An 18,580-nucleotide genomic window follows, 5' to 3' on the forward strand; every position below is an offset into this window, starting at 1 on the left:
TTTTTTTTTAGGTTCCTCAACTAAATAGCTACTCTTTACATCGATGAAATGCAGTTTACACATAGGAATGCCGAAAATTATAAATTAACCTCCTTGTGGGAAAGATTGACATAATTCTGCTAGCTTCAAGTATCAGAAAATAGCTAGGTATTCAAAATAACTGCGCAGTAAAATACAGTGCCCTCCCCATAATGTTTGGGACAAAGACCCATCATTTATTTATTTGCCTCTGTACTCCACAATTTGAGATTTGTAATAGAAAAAAAAAAATCACATGTGGTTAAAGAGCACATTGTCAGATTTAAATAAATGCAATTTTTTTACATTTTGGTTTCACCATGTAGAAATTACAGCTGTGTTTATACATAGTCCCCCCCATTTCAGGGCACCATAATGTTTGGGACAAATGACTTTACAGGTGTTTGTAAATGCTCAGGTGTGTTTAATTGCCTCTTTAATGCATGTATAAGAGAGCTCTCAGCACCTAATCTTCCCTCCAGTCTTTAGAATCACATTTGGAAACTTTTATTGCTGTCTATCAACATGAGGACCAAAGTTGTGCAAATGAAAGTCAAAGAAGCCATTATAAGATTGGGGAATAAAACTGTTGGATACATCTGCCAAACCTTAGGCTTGCCTAAATCAACTGTTTGGAACATCATTAAGAAGAAAGAGAGCACTGGTGATCTTACTAATCGCAAAGTGACTGGCAGGCCAAGGAAGACCTCCACAGCTGATGACAGAAGAATTCTTACCACCTTCAAATGGCGGCGGCGCGGGCACATCGCGACGCCCCGTGTCTCCCAAGAATGGGAAATATAGCGACAATTCCCCTACCTGTTTCAAGGCTGCTCACTCGGAGGAACTTCTGGACTTCGGTTCCTGCGGCTGCAACAACTTTCTGGGCGATCTCCGTCTTCCTCCTGACCCGGGGCTGAAGACCCAGCGGAGCCCCGGGGCTGGAGAACGCCACCCGACCCGCGGGGCTGGAGAAAGCCAGCGGATCCGCGGGGCTGTAGACCGCCAGCAGAGCCGCAGGGCTGGAGAACGCCAGCAGATCCGCGGGGCTGGAGAACGGCAGCAGATCCGCGGGGCTGGAGACCGCCAGCAGATCCGCGGGGCTGGAGAACGCTAGCGGAGCCGCGGGGCTGGAGACCACCACCGGAGCCGCGGAGACGCGGAGCAACGGAGCGGCAGAACGCCAGCGCGCACCAAGCCAGCTCGGCCGACCGGAAGCACCAACAGACGGCGACGCGTACGAAAGCATCGCCGGGGACGCAGAGGTGGGTTGAAGGCCAGGTTAGAGCTAGCCCCACACAGGCTAGCAACTCCTAGCCTTTTCCTCGCCAACGTGCGCTCACTGGCAAAATGGACGAACTCCGGCTAAGGATCACCTCCCACAACTGGATCAAAGACTGCAACATCCTGATCTTCATGGAAACTTGGCTCAACACTGACGTTCCTGACAGCGCCATCCAGCTAACGGGGCGTCATTTACTCCGAGCGGACAGGACATCAGACTCCGGTAAGACCAGAGGTGGGGGTCTGTGCATTTATGTAAATAAAGCATGGTGCACGGACTCCACCATCATCGAGAGTCACTGCTCAGCTAACCTTGAGTTCCTCTTGGTTAGATGCAGACCGTTCTATCTGCCCAGAGAGTTCACCTCCACTGTTGTGACTGCAGCCTATATCCCTCCTGATGCTAATGCCAAGTTTGCAATGAAAGAGCTGCATACTTCCATTAGCAATCAACAGACGCACAACCCCGAGGCAGCCTTCATTGTTGCGGGTGACTTCAATCACTCCAACCTGAAGACTGTACTCCCCAAATTCCACCAACATGTCTCCTTCCCCACTAGAGTAGACAAGACACTGGACAAAGTCTACACTAACATGGCTGAAGCTTACAAAGCCATCCCCCTCCCCCACCTTGGTCAGTCTGATCACGTCTCATTGTTCCTGCTCCCTAAGTACTCCCCACTCATCAGACGGGTTAAACCCACTGTGAGGACAGTTAAAGTCTGGTCAGAGGAGGCGGACTCCACACTTCAGCAGTGTTTTGGAAACACTGACTGGAAGGCGTTTGCAGACCAGGCCACCCTTGACTCCCACACGGACATTGATTCCTACACATCCTCTGTTCTGGACTTTATAAACTCCACCATCAATAGTGTCACCTCCCTCAAACGGGTGACCATATTCCCGAATCAGAAGCCATGGATGAACAGCGAGGTCAGGCTACTGCTGAAAACACGGGACACCGCTTTCAGGTCAGGCGATGCTCGAGCCTACAGTTCATCCAGGGCTAACCTGAAGAGGGGCATCAAGAAGGCCAAGCACTGCCATAAGTTCAGGATTGAGGAGCACTTCAACAACAACTCCGACCCCCGACGCATGTGGCAAGGCATCCAGGCCATCACGGACTATAGACCCACCAACACCACCCCTACATCCAGCGACGCCTCCTTGAGGAGCTTAACCACTTCTATGGCCGCTTCGACAGGGACAATCTAGAGAGAGTCATCAAGGCTGTGCTCCCTGCTGATCACCAACCCCTCACACTCACCCCCTACGACGTGTACGTGGCACTGAGTAGGACTAATGCACGTAAAGCTGCTGGCCCTGACGGCATCCCCGGGCGCGTCCTCAGGGCCTGTGCTGCGCAGCTGACAGACGTCTGGACTGACATCTTCAACCTGTCACTTGCCCAAGCAGTTGTCCCCACGTGCCTTAAAACCACCTCCATCGTGCCAGTGCCAAAACACTCCACTGCGGCAAGCCTCAACGACTTCCGCCCAGTTGCACTTACCCCCATCATCACCAAGTGCTTCGAGAGGCTGGTCCTGGCACACCTCAAAGGCTGCCTACCCCCCACACTGGATCCCTATCAGTTTGCCTACCGCAAGAATAGGAGTACGGAGGATGCCATCTCAACGGCACTTCACTCCGCCCTCTCCCACCTCGACAACAGAGACACTTACGTAAGAATACTGTTCATCGATTACAGCTCAGCATTCAACACCATTATACCCTCTAAACTGATCACCAAACTCGGTGACCTGGGCATCGACCCCTCCCTCTGCAACTGGATACTGGACTTTCTAACCAACAGACCCCAGTCTGTTAGGTTAGACAAGCACACCTCTTCAACCCTCACCCTGAACACCGGCGTTCCACAGGGCTGTGTGCTGAGCCCCCTCCTCTACTCCCTCTTCACCTATGACTGCACACCTGTACATGGTACTAACACCGTCATCAAATATGCAGATGATACAACGGTGATTGGCCTCATCAGCAACAACGATGAGTCGGCCTATAGGGAGGAGGTCCAGCTCCTAGCAGCATGGTGCGCTGACAACAACCTGGCCCTTAACTCCAAGAAGACCAAGGAGCTCATTGTAGACTTCAGGAAGTCTAGGGGCGGCACGCACACCCCCATCCACATCAACGGGACGGAGGTGGAATGTGTTTCCAGCTTCAGGTTCCTGGGGGTCAACATCTCCGATGACCTCTCTTGGACCCACAATACCTCAACTCTGATCAAGAAGGCTCACCAGCGTCTCTTCTTCCTGAGGAGACTGAAGAAGGTCCATCTGTCTCCTCAGATCCTGGTGAACTTCTACCGCTGCACCATCGAGAGCATCCTTACCAACTGTATCACAGTATGGTATGGCAACTGCTCTGTCTCCGACCGGAAAGCACTGCAGAGGGTGGTGAAAATTGCCCAACTCATCACCGGTTTCTCGCTCCCCTCCATTGAGTCTGTCCAAAGCAAGTGTTGTCTGCGGAGGGCGTTCAGCATCGCCAAGGACTGCTCTCACCCCAACCATGGACTGTTTACCCTCCTACCAACCGGGAGGCGCTACAGGTCTCTCCGTTGCCGGCAGCTTCTTCCCTGCGGCTGTCACACTACTCAACAATGTATCTCGGTGACTGCCAATCACCCCCCCCCCCCCCCCCCCCCCCCCCCCGGACACTCCTCCCACAGGAAAAACACTATGTCTGTATACATGTAAAAAGATTTATTTATTGAAATCATATTCTGTGTCGCTCTTCCAGGGAGAACTGCATTTCGTTGTCTCTGTACTGTACACTGACAATGACAATTAAAGTTGTATCTGAATCTGAATCTGAATCTGAATTCTCTCTATAATAAAGAAATATCCCCAAACACCTGTCCGATAGATCAGAAACATTCTTCAGGTGTGGATTTGTCAATGACTACTGTCCGCAGAAGACTTCATGAACAGAAATACAGACTGTAAGATGCAAACCACTGGTTAGCTGCAAAAGTAGGATGGCCAGGTTACAGTTTGCCAAGAAGTACTTAAAAGAGCAACCACAGTTCTGGGAAAAAAGTCTTGTGGACGGATGAGACGAAGATTAACTTATGTCAGAGTGATGGCAAGAGCAAAGGCAAGAGGAGAGAAGGAACTGCCCAAGATCCAAAGCATACCACCTCATCTGTGAAACACGGTGGTGGGGGTGTTATGGCCTGGGCATGTATGGCTGCTGAAAGTACTGGCTCACTCATCTTCATTAATGACACAACTGCTGATGGTAGTAGCATGATAAATTCTGAAGTGTATAGACACATCCTATCTGCTTAAGTTCAAACAAATGCCTCAAAACTCATTGGCCAGCAGTTCATTCTACAGCAAGACAATGATCCCAAACATACTGTTAAAGCAACAAAGGAGTTTTTCAAAGCTAAAAAATGGTCATTTCTTGAATGGCCAAGTCAATCACCCGATCTGAACCCAATTGAGCATTCCTGAAGAGAAAACTGAATGGGGATTAGCATCCAAAACAAGATGAAGATGGCTGCAATACAGGCCTGGCAGAGCATCACCAGAGAAGGCACCCAGACATCATGGTGATGTCCATGAATCGCAGACTTCAAGCAGTCATTGCATGCAAGGGATATGAAACAAAATACTAAACATTTACATGACAGTACTGTGTCCCAAACATTATGGTGCCCTGAAATGGGGGGACTGTGTATAAACACTGCTGTAATTTCTACATGGTGAAACTAAAATGTATAAAAATGACCTTTATTAAAATCTGACAATGTGCACTTTAACATGTGATTTTTTTCTATTATAAATCTCAAATTGTGAAGTACAGAGGAAAATAAATAAATGATGGGTCTTTGTCCCAAACATTATGGAGGGCACTGTATATCCCATATAATGAAGGCCATTTTCACGTGCAGCTGGATAATGTAGGAATCATGTACCGCCAGTCAAGAGAGCTTAACAGCTGCGGGCCACCTGCAGTCCGTCTGTTTTTTTTCTTTCGTTTTGTTCATTGTCATGTTTTAGTTAATTTTGTTTTATTAAGTTGTGTATGTATGTGTGTGGGTGGGGTGGGAGAAACATGCTTTGGTCTCTTCCTTCGGGGGATGCGACTTTTTCTTCGGTCGTATTCCCCGTCCCCGTCTCTGTCTGCGCCGAGGCCTAATGGCGGAGCTGGCGGCATCGGAGCTGTAGCGGCGGCGGAGACCCGACTCGGCACCGAAGCTGTGGCGGCGGCAGCAGCAGCGGCAGCGGAGACCCAACTCCCTCGAAGCGTGGCGCCAGCAGGAGCAACGAGGCAGACGAGAGGACAAGACTCGGCCGAAGCTGTGACGGGGCGGCAGCAAGCAGGAGACAGGACAGGAGCAGGCAGCGCGGCAGCAGCAGAACGACTCGAGCCAAGCAGCGAGCAGAAAGCGGAGGGACCGACTGGCCCAAGTGTGGCGGCGGAGCAGCGGAGACCGACTCGGCCCCGAGCCGTGGCGGCGGCAGGCAGCGGAGCGGAGACCGACCGCCCCGAAGCTGTGGCGGAGGCGGCGGAGAGACTCGGCCCGACGATTGTGGCGGAGAGCGAAGGAGCAGTGGAGCGACTCGGAGGCACTGGAGCTGTGGCGGCGGCAGCAGCAGTGGCGGTAGCGGAGACCCGACTCGACCCCGAAGCTGTGGCGGAGGTGGCGGCAGCAGTGACCCGGCTCGGCCTCGGAGCTGTGGCGGAGGCAGCGACCACCCGCGGAGTTTGAACCGTCGCCTCGGCGCAGAGGGAGAACAAAGAGGGAAGAGACAGAGACTTTAAGATTTTGCCTCCCACCACAGTGAGGAGGTGTTTGGTGAACTCACTGTGGTGGATGTTAAATTTGTGTTGATTGTGTGTTTTTGTCATTTTTTAAATTATATGTATGACTGCAGGGAAACAAAATTTCGTTCAGACCGAAAGGTCTGAATGACAATAAACGAATCTAATCTAATCTAATCTAATTAAGATGGCAGGAAGGAACTGCAGACGCTGGTTTAAACCGAAGATAGACACATAAAACTGGAATAACTCAGCGGGACAGACAGCATCTCTGGATAAATGGAAGCGAGGGATGTTTTGGGTCGAGACCCTTCTTCAGACCCAAAATGTCACCTATTCCTTTTCTCCTGAGATGCTGTCTGACCCGCTGAGTTACTCCAATTTTTTGTGTCTATCTGAGGATTAAGATGGAACGAACTTAAAATGGGTTTGTCAACAAACCCTGGACTATTTCATGTTCTCGAAAGTTAGATAAAATCTGAAAATTTCCAGCATCTGAATGTAGTGTCAATAATTGGATAATAAACACAAAAGATTGAATTAAAATAATGGAAAAATGCTCATTGATTTCAGTTCTTTATTGCCTCTTCGTTCCTTTGGGTACTCGGGATTGTACACAGCAATTAAATGCATCTGTGCTACCATCAGAGTGAGCTTGTGCAAGGATGTAACTTCCACGGAAGGTGTGAAAGTCTTGGTCCATAATGATGACAGCCAATCCACCGCGGCACCAGGAGCTCACCTCATTTCAACACCGAAGCAAAAACCTGAGGAAACTGATCTCATTAAAAAATCATCACCTCCGTTAAGAGGGCACTAAAGCAAAAGCCTGCTTTTCGGAAAGAAATCTGGAAAATTTCTAAGCAGCTTGCGAAACCACCAACATAGTGCAGCTGTTCACAACCAGAAGCGATAATAACTTTCCAGCTCGTATAAAGACAGCTTTCAAAAAATCCCACTCCATCCATAAAGTAAGGCTTTCAGAAAATCTATCACACGTTTAATTTAGGAAATCTTCCAAGCTATTTTCTACAATTTAATCAGTCCTTTAGGTTGGGATTTTGCAAGAACCGTTGACCTTTACAGAAACTCTGTAAAGAATGATCCCGCTGAGGTTCAATTCCTGCTCAAGTTTTCAACACTGAAAAGTAGTGAGTGACCTACTCTTCTAAGGTTAGCTCTTTCCCTTCCTACCTGTTTGAAGAGCTGCAGTTGAATGGCATTCTGCAGGAAATGTCTCATGGCACTCGAGCGGTGGGAGACAAATACATCTTCATTGAACGTGATGGGCTCCTCCTAGGAAACAATGAGAAGAACGTAATGTAGTGCTGCTGTTCCGTGGGTCGTCACGCAGAAAGGCATTACAGCACTTCAACTACATAGCTTAACATAACGAAGTAAACTGCCCCTTACAATGCATTTTGGCTACGCATTCTGAAATTCACAGAATATACTGAAATATACTGAAGGAACACACCAATCAATTATTTTAAGATACCTCCATATATTGCCACTCAATTTCCTACTCTCATACTTCATGTTGTCCACTTTTAATTATTGTACAACCTCCAATGTATGATTGACAACCTCCATTGTAGTGATGCAGATCCTAAAAGCAAAATTATTCTGTTTTATATATGAAAAATCAACAACTGTCTCAAGGATTGCATTACATATCTGTTTGTGAATTGCATCTTGTCAAAATAGACCAAACTAGTCTCAGCAAAATTCACCTGGGGAATTTATAGATAAAATATTTACAAATCCGCAACCCCCCCCACCCCACCTGCAATTTTACCCAGGGCAATACCTTGAGTGATACCAATACCACCAGAGTACAAAGATAAAAATTTAGATATGGAAACACATGTTAACTTTTGAAGCATATTAGTGTGTTTTCTGTGTAACAGCATACAAGACCAAATATTAAATACGTTCCAGTGTCTATTATATGCATGCCATATCATATGCATCTCTCCCACTATCATGTTCAAAGATATCTCACACCATGCTCGGTAATTATATTGGTTGGACAATAGTGTGCCTTGCAAATAGTAGATGTCTTATATTTCCTCTGCTTCCTCGATGAAGTTTGTATGTCCTTAAAACATCCTTCACAGAAAGGGTGGTGAGTGGGTGGAACAAACTGCCTGAGGAGGTAGTTGAGGCTGGGATTATCCCAACATTTCAGAAACAATTAGACAGGTACATAGATAAGACAGGTTAGCTGGGATACGTTGGCCGGTGTGGGCAAGTTGGGCCGAAGGGCCTGTTTCCACACTGCATCACTCTATGACTATAAAGAGTGATTCACGCCCCGGTTTGAAACATCACCTATCCATGTTCTCCTGAGAAGCCGCCTGACTTGCTGAGTTACTCTAGCACCAACAGTAACACTGGCACTACGATCAATGAAATCAGTCAACTTGTGAGCACTTCACCCATTTACAAACTGCAAGTGCTCAGTCTTGTAGAATGAAGTTCTTTTAATCGTGTGTTAGGTAACGATTACTGCTCAACAACCTCACTGGGGCTTTATTGCTGACTATAGAATCCTAGCTAACATTTGGAGACTGTAAACATATTGAAACAAGGTTGGAACTCAACAGAGTTATTTTGTTGGAAAACAAAATTTTGAAAGATCATATGAACCTTTAAATATAATCTTCATCTAAGCAGGAGAATATTAATTATAGTAGCTCACACCTAAATTACATTGTACCTCCTTCCCTCACATTGAGAATGATGGATTTGTCCCTACACAGGAGGATGCCACTTGGCCCATGGAAGTTCCCCATACAGCGACCTGTTCAGTCTCATTCTTCAGCCAAATCTTCCTGCAGCTCTACAAATTATATTCTCTCTCCTGAAAGACCTGTTTCTGTCTGTTTCAATCTGTTTCTACCACCCTAACAGGCAGAGGGTCCCAAATTACATCCACTCTCTGCATGATAACATTTTCACTCACAGACCCTACTCATAGTCATAGAGCACGGAAACAGGCTCTTCAGCCCAACTCATTCATACATACCTAGATGTCTCTTCTAAGCTCATTCCATTTGCCCACATCGGGTCCATATCCGTCTAATCCTTTCCTGACAATCCACCAAATATTGCTCCGTACTTCATCCTTGTATGGTTTGCTCATTCCCCACGGATGTTGAACCACTTTGCTGATGGGAGCAGTTTCTCTCAATATCTCCTGTCAACACCTGTCATGATCTTATTCACCTTTATCAACCCACCTCTCAAACCTCTTTGCTCAAGAGAGATCAACCCAAGTTTCTATCATCTAAACCGAAGGTGATATCTCCTCTTCTTCTTCTTGTGATTGGGAGATATATTCAAAATATGGTGTCCAGAACAGAGCTAATTTTACCCAAAAGTTGGGACTTGTCTGGGTTCATAGAATATCCCACCATCTAAAACAAAAATAAACCAACAGTGGAGAGGTTAATGGATGGTCAGTTCAGGATTGGAACTCGCATTGGGAGCAAAGAAATGGTTCAACGTGAAATGGAGAAATTTGTGGACTTTCCAAAATACCATTACCCTGCTGAACTCACAGGCCCGACGCTAGCTATCTTTTATACCCTTTTCTCTGTATATATTTATTTGCCTATGTACTAGATCAATATATCCACATTGTACATGTTGTTTTAACCAGTATTTTACTACTTTGCACTCTGATTAGATGCTAAACTGCATTTCGTTGTACCTGTACTCATATTTGTGCAATGACAATAAAGTTGAATCTAATCTAATCTAATCTTTCAAGCCTGATGCTTGTCCATCCCGTTACACCTCAAAACCAACCCTTGTTCTACTTTCTGTAAAATTAAGGTAATACAAAAAATGGCGACTTATGTCTTAACTTACACTATATAACTTTTATTGACCAGCCTGTGCTTGCTCTCCGATAAGCGGTGCCTCGACTTCAGATTTCTTGTAGAATTTTAACATATTCAGGTTCCGCCAAATCCGTGCTATCTCCTTCACACACAAGAAAACAGGAGAACAGAAGCAAGAACAGGCCACTCAGCCCCTCAAGTCTGCCCCCAATCTGGGCTGATGAGCTCTGGGCCTAAATCCTCTTCTGTACCATCTGCTCATAGTCCTGAATTTCCCTAGATTTTTGCAGATTTGAATACCTCCACTGATCTAGCCTCCTGAACTGTCCGGGACAGAGAATTCCAGAGATTTATTACTCACCGTCAGGAGAACCTGCTAAACTGTGCACATCTATTTTTGGTCAGTTGATCACCCATGAATTTCATCATCCCTTTGATGCTGGTCATATCATCTGTTGTGTAAGCCCTGGATTCGAAAATCCCCCCCCCCTTCCCCCTCCCCCCCCCCCCCGCCCCCTCCCCTCCGACGTAGCTCCTATTTCACATCCCTTTCCTCCATTATGAAACTGTGTAAAATTCACCCGCTTAACAAAATGCCCCAAATCAGTTCTCCACTGTAGATTTAGTTATATTTTAGATAATTGTGATATTCTCAATGCTCTGAGAAATCCCAACAGACATTCAATGTAGTCAAATATTAGTTTTGGTAACATAAGAGTTTAGTAAATTAGTTCAATTCTGGCCACAGCACTCTGGATGGGTCTGAAGTCCAAGAGACAGTGAGAAAGAGATTTCAGTTTTACTTAATGGAGTATTTCAGTTATGAGGAGAGACTGTATGTTATGTGCATTTTCCCAGGAGCTAAGGAAGTCAAGAAGGGACATGATTGGGTAGGGTAGGGTAGGGTGTTGGAAACCATTCCCCATATCAGAGGAAATATAACTAATGGACATAGGTAATGGACATAGATTCAGAGTAAGGAGGAAGAGATTTAGAGCGCATTTGCGGTGACCCTTCTTCACTTAGAGAGTGGTGAGTACCCAGAATGCATTGCCCGAGTGTGGAGGAAGTAGTCACTGGCAGCAGACATTTTCAACATTGGCCAACTGACATCGATACCAAATGTTGTTTGATCAAATTCCTATGAAGTGGCTGGAAATGTTACATAAAGGCCAGGTGTTGGTTGGTGTGGGATCCAAGCAGCAAAGAAACTGCAGCAGAGATGGAAACATATTATTGAAGAGGCATAAGTATGCAGTATTTTTAATAAAGGTGCTATAGACTTGGATTAAACTACTGGTTCAAGAACTGTTGGGCAGTGAACATTTCATGTCAGGTGTGCACAAGAGCAGACAGATGATCTGTTGTAACAACCCTGCTACCACAACTCAGTTACAGTATTAATACTGTGCAATGCTAAGCAACAGATACTACCAGCCTGGACACAACAACGACACTATTTAAGATGTACACCCATCTCACAACTGTAAGAACCATGAAGTTGCTGGCAATACACAACACAGAGGTCTCACAGTACTGTATACTCCGAGCCAACCATCAACCAATGGAGAATGGGAGGTGCCAGTTACACGAGAATAGCTCAAAAAATATTACTGTACATCTCGCACAAGTATTTCATGCATAAACCTTTAAATAAATTACCAAACTAAAGGTCATACCCTTTTAAATAACAATATTTTACACCGCAATCCTATGTCGTAAGGCTCAATAGCATTAATATATAATATAGCAAAAATAAATCAAGTTCTTTGACATTTTTGGCAGAGAATTCTGAATGCATAAATATTGAACAAATGAGAATTTACTGCACTTAGTTTTGCTAAGGGGCAGGAATGATGTACAGTATAGAGCAAATCTCCCTAATCTCACAAATTGAATAAGATTACCTGCAGATGCTTTCAGAATTTTGTGTTTCATTTGGAATTCTGACTCAAGGCAAGAATAAAAACGATTGGAAAAATTGAGGGATACAGTTGAGACAGTCTTTTCACTTACACGCTGAACACAAGGCACAGGGACACACAGGTGGATGCTGCCTCGTTTGAACCCAGGTCTTGTTTTTGGTCCTGCTGGGGGTCCACAGCCCCCTCCTCATCTGGCAAACCAGGTGGGGGAGACGGTTTAGTCTCCGACTATCCGACCATGGAGCAGGTATCACGGGATTACATGGTACCCGTGGCGGGGAGAACTCCCCCTGACCTGACCGATTTTATTAAATGTATTCAAGGGAGACCTAGATAAGAATCTAAACGCAAAGACATTGCAGGGCCATTATGAAGGGATAAGGAAGTGGGTCCAACTGAGTTGCTGCTACAATCCAGAACTAGAATGGACTAAGCAGGCTGAAGGGCCTCCTTCTGTGCTGTAACTCCTCTCTGATTTAGTTCCACCAAAAATATTGCAATGATAACCAAATGGCAGAGTGTTTTGTACTAAGTTTAAAATTTACTGCTTAAGAAAAGACTTGAGGATGTACTAAATGGCACTGGACCCTTCAATATAATGCAGGTGAATATCACACAGCAACCAAGTCAATACAACAGCAGTCTATACCTGTACAAGCAGCCTAAGCTGGTGAGTATTCACACTCTCTTCTGAATAGAACAGAGCAACAGGTAAAGAAATAACAACCATACTTGCAGCATTAGGACTTGAGCCTGAACAAACCTTCCATATTCTATTTAATGAAAACAATACAGCAAAAAACAGAGATGTTCAATAACTGGAATTATGAACTGGGGGAGTTTAATTAATCGCTAAAGCCAGTTCCACAATTCAGTCAGACGAAGGTTGATGAGGCCTAACTGCACATACCTCTTTGTAGGAAGGAACTGCAGATGCTGGTTTAAACTGAAGATAGACACAAAAAGCTGGAGTAACTCAGCGGGCAGGCAGCATCTCTGGAGAAAAGGAATCGGTGATGTTTTGGGTCTGAAGAAGGGTTTCGACCCAAAATGTTACCACTTCCTTTCTTTCCCCAGAGATGCTGCCTGACCCCGCTGAGTTACTCCAACCTTTTGTGTCTATCCACATACCTCTTCCTGAGTACATTTGGTAGAAAAAGATCTATTAATCTCATATTAACAATTACAATTGCCCTGGCTTCAATTGCCACGGGTAGGGAGTCTGAACTTTTCCGCATCCTCTGTCGAAGCTTTTCATAACTTTACATGTGAAAGGTCTGGCTCTGACTTTCAGATGATATCTCCTACTCCTGGCCTCATCTCTATCTCCATTCTCTCATTGCCTTCATTATACATCAGAAGCTGTGCTTTTTTTCTTAAACAGTGAGTTTAAAATGTAACCCCATTGCTTACATATACTTGCTGGGTTAACAGTCATTATCTGTGTAACAATATCTGTGAAATACCTAATCGGTAGGACAGTCACAATCTTTGCAACATTCTCTTGGAATTTATAAAATGCAAAGCAAGTTGCCTCTGATATCACCAGTTCCCTGCACTGGTTAGCATTCCAGATCACAATGTCGGTGAACTACAGTACATCAACAAAATTAATGTTTTGACTGGTGTGTCTAACTTTAATCCAGCTATACCTTCCAGTATCTTGTTTGGCATGTGAAATTAACCATTTCAACTGCAACTAATAAATGCGAACACCATTTTCAAATGTTATTCTATTAAATGTCTTATTGGCAAGACTGTAAGCAATCTAAAATTCAGACCTTCCAATGTGTAGGAAGGAACTGCAGATGCTGGTTTATATCGAAGATAAACACAAAATGCTGGAGCAACTCAGCAGGTCAGGCAGCATCTCTGAAGAAAAAGAATAGGTGATGTTTTGGATCGGAACGCTTCTTCACAGGTCTGAAGAAAAGGTACCGACCTGAAACATCACCTATTCCATTTCCCCAGAGGTGCTGCCTGACCCGCTGAGTTACTCCAGCATTTTGTGTCTATATTCGGACGTTCCACACGGACCCCCATCGACGGTGGCAAGGTTTGCATGTAACAAGGGGCTACAATGCAAAGTTGGGCAGAATCGTGGGCAACAACGGATCCCTCCCTGATGAGCTAAATGCATTCGATGCTCGTTTTGAGCAGAAGGTCAGTGGAATGGAGTCACCCTCCACTGTCTAGGCTTGGTCACTGTCGACAGTGATCCCACAGAGGGAGACTGGCCCTGATAGAGTTCCTGGTCGTGTCCTCAGGACCTGCGTGGACCAGCTGGCAGGAGTATTCACGGACATCTTTAACCTCTTCTAGTCCATTCTGAAGTTCACATATGTATTAAAACCACTATCATTCCAGTGCCATAAGAAATACAAAATAACGTGCCTTCACCACGACTATCCAGTGGCTCTGACATCCACCATCATGAAATCCTTCAAGATGTTGGTCATGGTGCACATTAACTCCAGCATTGATGCCTACCGCCGTAACAGGTCCATGCAGACACCATCTAACTGGCCCCTACGCACATCACTGGAACATCTGGATCACAGGCACTTCAATGTCGGAGTTCGATTTATTGACTTCAGCTCCATCTTCAACACCATAGTTCCAGCCAAATTTATCAGAAGATCACTAGAGATAGGAGCAGAATTAGGCCATTCAGCCCATTAAGTCAACTCCGTCATTCAATCATGGCTGATCTATCTCTCCGTCCAAACTCCTGGACCGAGGACTCTACACCCATCTCTGCAACTGAATCCTTGGCTTCCTGACCCAAAGACTGCGAACAGTGAGGATAGGCGACTGCACGTCCTCCATGCATGCTGTTAATTCTCAACACCAGTGCCCCACAAGGCTGAGTTCTCAGCTCCTTACTATATTCCTTATACACACACCACCATGCGGCAAAATTCTGCAAAGACATTAACCTCTCCCTCAATGCCAGCAAACTGAAGGAGCTGGTCATCGTCTTCAGGAAGGGAGGTGATGTACACACCTCAGTCTGCATCAACCGTGCTGAAGTGGAGATGGTCAAGGGCTTCAAGTTTAGTTTAGTGATACAGCACTGAAACAGGCCCTTTGGCCCACCAAGATCACAACAACCAGCCATCCCCGCACACTAACGCTATCCTACACATACTAGGGACCATTTTACATTTACAGCCATGACAATCAACCTACAAACCTGTACATCTTTGGAGTGTGGGAGAAAACTCACGCAGGTCATGGGAGATAGACACAAAAAGCTGGAGTAACTCAGCAGGACAGGAAGCATCTCTGGAGAGAAGGAATGGATGACGTTTCGGGTCGATACCCTTCATAAGACTGGTTAGGGATGAGGATGGGAAATGAAAGATATAGACGGTGATGTGGAGAGATAAAGAACAATGAATCACCGTCCATATCTCTCATTTCCCTTATCCCTAACCAGTGTGAAGAAGGGTCTCGACCCAAAATATCACCCATTCCTTCTCTCCAGAGATGCTGCCTGATTACTCCAGATTTTTGTGTCTATCTTTGGTTTAAATCAGCATCTGCAGTTCCTTCTTACACAGGCCATGGGGAGAACGTACAAACTCTGTGCAGACAGCACCCATAGTCAGGATCGAACCGGGGTCTCTGACGCTGTAAGGCAGTAGGTCTACTGCTATGCTACCGTGCCGCCTCTGAAAACGTTCTTAGTTGTGAAAATCACTTACAATTTGACCCAGTCCGATCACAATGACACTACCGCCTGCAAAGCACACTAACACCTCAATTTCCTCAGAAGGCTAAGGAAATTCGGCATGCCTCCAATGACTCTTACCAACTTCTACAGGTGCACCAGAGAGCATTCTACATGCATGTATGTATCAGCTTTGTATGGCAAATCTTCTGCCCAATACTGCAGAGATTGCAAAGAATTGTGAACACAGTCCAGACCATCACACAAACCAGCCTCAGCACACCAGCCCTCCACCCCTCCCCTTCCTCATCGACTCCATCTACACTTCATGCTGCCTCAGGAGAGAAGCCAACACAATTAACGACCACACACACCCCGATCATTCTCTCTTCTCCCGTCGGACAAAAAATACAAAGCACATATCACAGATTCAGGAAGTTTCTTCCCTGCAGTTGTCACGCTCTTGATTGGATCTCTCATTTGCTAAGGATTAATTTTTGATCTTCCAATCTACCTTGTGGAGACCCTCGCACTTTTTCTATCTGCACTTTCTATGCAGCTATTATACTATATTGTGCATTCTGTTTGTTTTTCTCTTTTGCACTACCTTCACGTACTTATGTATGGTATGATTTGCTTGGACAGCATGCAGAGCTCTTCCCTGTATCTCGGTGCACGTGATAATAATAAACCACTACCAATAACCAACCATGAACTTGGGCTATGAAAATCTCACTTGGAATGTCATGTGCTCCAACGCAATGAACTTGTTTATAAATCTATCAACCCCACCTGTAATCTCACTTTATGCCTTTCATTCTTCTAACAGTGCTGCTTGCCCCCAGAAACTCCCTACATTATCATTCCTCCTCCAAATCTCCACCAAATGCAATTTTGGTCCTGCCCCCAATGCCAGTTTACCATCCAGTCTTCCATTGCGATGGCTCTTTTTAACCCCGAGTCATGATTTAATGACCTTATTTCAAGCTTTAACAAGCAGCATTTTTGAGTTGTGCGCTCTTTCCTCATTAACCTCCGTGGAATAGACTTCTCTTTTCAATTCATTAATTGAGGGCTTTGATGGAGTTAGTAAAGGGAAACGGTTGGCAATGACAAAAGGGTCAGTAGCCAGTGGGCATGGATTGAATGCAATTAGTAGCGTAATCAGCAAGAGGAGTGGAGAATGGTGGGAAAAATATTTTTTTGTGTAGAACGATGCCAACAACAGGAATGCGCTGCGTGGTTCAATAGTAACATCATAAATACTAACGCTTCATCATTTGTGAGACCGTTAGGCATTTGCTTGCTGTTGCAATTGCTGCCACAGTATGGACCACGGGAGGATTGTCTCCTTCACTCATCGTGGAAGGTCAGCTTAAGGTGGACATCAAGTGATGCAGTAACACAGTGAGCCAGGGAGCATCTCTGGAGTTTGGCTTCCGATGTAGAGACATCCAACCACATTCCACACTGAGAGCCAGTGCTCTGACAGAAACATAGAAAATCGGTGCATGAGTAGGCCATTCGGCCCTTTGAGCCAGCACTGCCATTTAATGTGATCATGGCTGATCATTCGAAATCAGTACCCCGTTCCTGCTTTCCTCCCCAGATCCCTTGATTCCGTTAGCCCGAAGAGTTATAGTTAACTCTCTCATGAATACATCTACACCAATTTAATGGTTACTGGTCTTGGCCAACTTTGTTCCTCCGGATATCTACTGAGGCAAATCTGCATCCAGAGAGCACACTGTCATGAAGAACATGGGGCAGTACAGTGGTGCAGTTAGTCAGGATCAAACACAGCGCCAGAGACCCGTGTTTGATCCTGGCCTTGGGAGCAGTCTGTGTGGAGTTTACACACATTGTCTCCCTGTGACTGCGTGTGATTACTGCAGGTGCTCCGATTTCCTCCCACATCCCAAAGACATGCAGGTTGGTGGGCTAATTGACCCGAGTAAATAGCCCCATGGGTGTAGGTGACTAGAGGAATCAGAGAAGTATTGATAACTATATGTTGGAATAGATTACTGTAATTGTAACTGTAGGGTTAGTGTAAATGGGTGGTTAATGGTTAGACTAGGCGGGCCAATTGGCCTGTTTCCATGCTATATCTCTCTCATAAAATAAACAATTCATATCTCCCCAAACACAGTGATTTAACTAATCTCATCTTGGCTTCCCCAAAATACTTCTAATCACAACGAGGCTGAAGTTTGGGCCAAAGTGTGGATTGAAGCCAACATCTGAAATAAACATCTAATCTCTGACCATGTAATAAAGCATGATGGATTTAACCTCCTGCTTAAAATAGAGAAGGCTCTACATCAGATGTGAATGTTGGTAGTTGGCTGCTATGGTTACATGATGCACAAATGTCATACCAGAAGTTTTGCAGAATCCAAAACAGCGGCAGGGATTGCACAAGAAACTTCTGCCCTCAATCCAAGTTTGATAGTGACATTTAGGAGGTACACTCCTTAATAGCAGATTAATTCAAGAAATTAAGACATGAGACTGCAGATGCTGGAATCTTGAGCAAAATACAAAGTGCTGGAAGAGCTCATGCAGGTCAGGAAGCATCTGTGGAGGGAATGACATTTTGAGCCTGGACCCTTCTTCAGTCTGATGTAGTTGGAGGAGAAAGCTGGAAAAGACAGGTAGGGGTGGCAATAAGACTGGCAAGTGAAAGGTGGATACAGGAGGTGAATGGCAGATGGGTAGAGTAAGTGAGAAAGTGAGAGGTGAAAAGGAGACAAAAGGATATCAGATAAGGGGTGTAATGCAATGCTGGAGGGATGTGTAAGGGTAATAATAATAATAATACATTTTATTTAATGGGCGCCTTTCAGACATCTCAAGGACACCTTACATAGTAATCGGAATAAAAACATATAATCGGAATAGAACAGGTAAAAAAGACATCACAGAGACACAAATTAAAAACAGAATTCAATCCAAAAACAGAAAATCAAAAACACAGTGTGAAGAGAGAGCAGCGGCAGCCAAAGCGCGCCAGCGTCCACTCTCTCTTC

At 45.4% G+C, this 18,580-nt stretch overlaps 1 protein-coding gene across 6 annotated transcripts in view; it reads right to left on the reverse strand.

The window, feature by feature from the left end:
* Window positions 1-18,580, reverse strand: part of dennd1a (DENN domain containing 1A) — a 492,710-nt gene that overhangs the window by 91,907 nt on the left and 382,223 nt on the right. For all 6 annotated transcript variants that reach the window (XM_033048631.1, XM_033048628.1, XM_033048627.1 and 3 more), the window contains one exon: window positions 7,291-7,392. In XM_033048631.1, coding sequence (XP_032904522.1) covers window positions 7,291-7,392 — 102 coding nt within the window. The remainder of the gene's footprint in view (window positions 1-7,290; window positions 7,393-18,580) is intronic.

Source organism: Amblyraja radiata, chromosome 32, assembly GCF_010909765.2.
Source record: "Amblyraja radiata isolate CabotCenter1 chromosome 32, sAmbRad1.1.pri, whole genome shotgun sequence".
NCBI lineage: Eukaryota > Metazoa > Chordata > Chondrichthyes > Rajiformes > Rajidae > Amblyraja > Amblyraja radiata.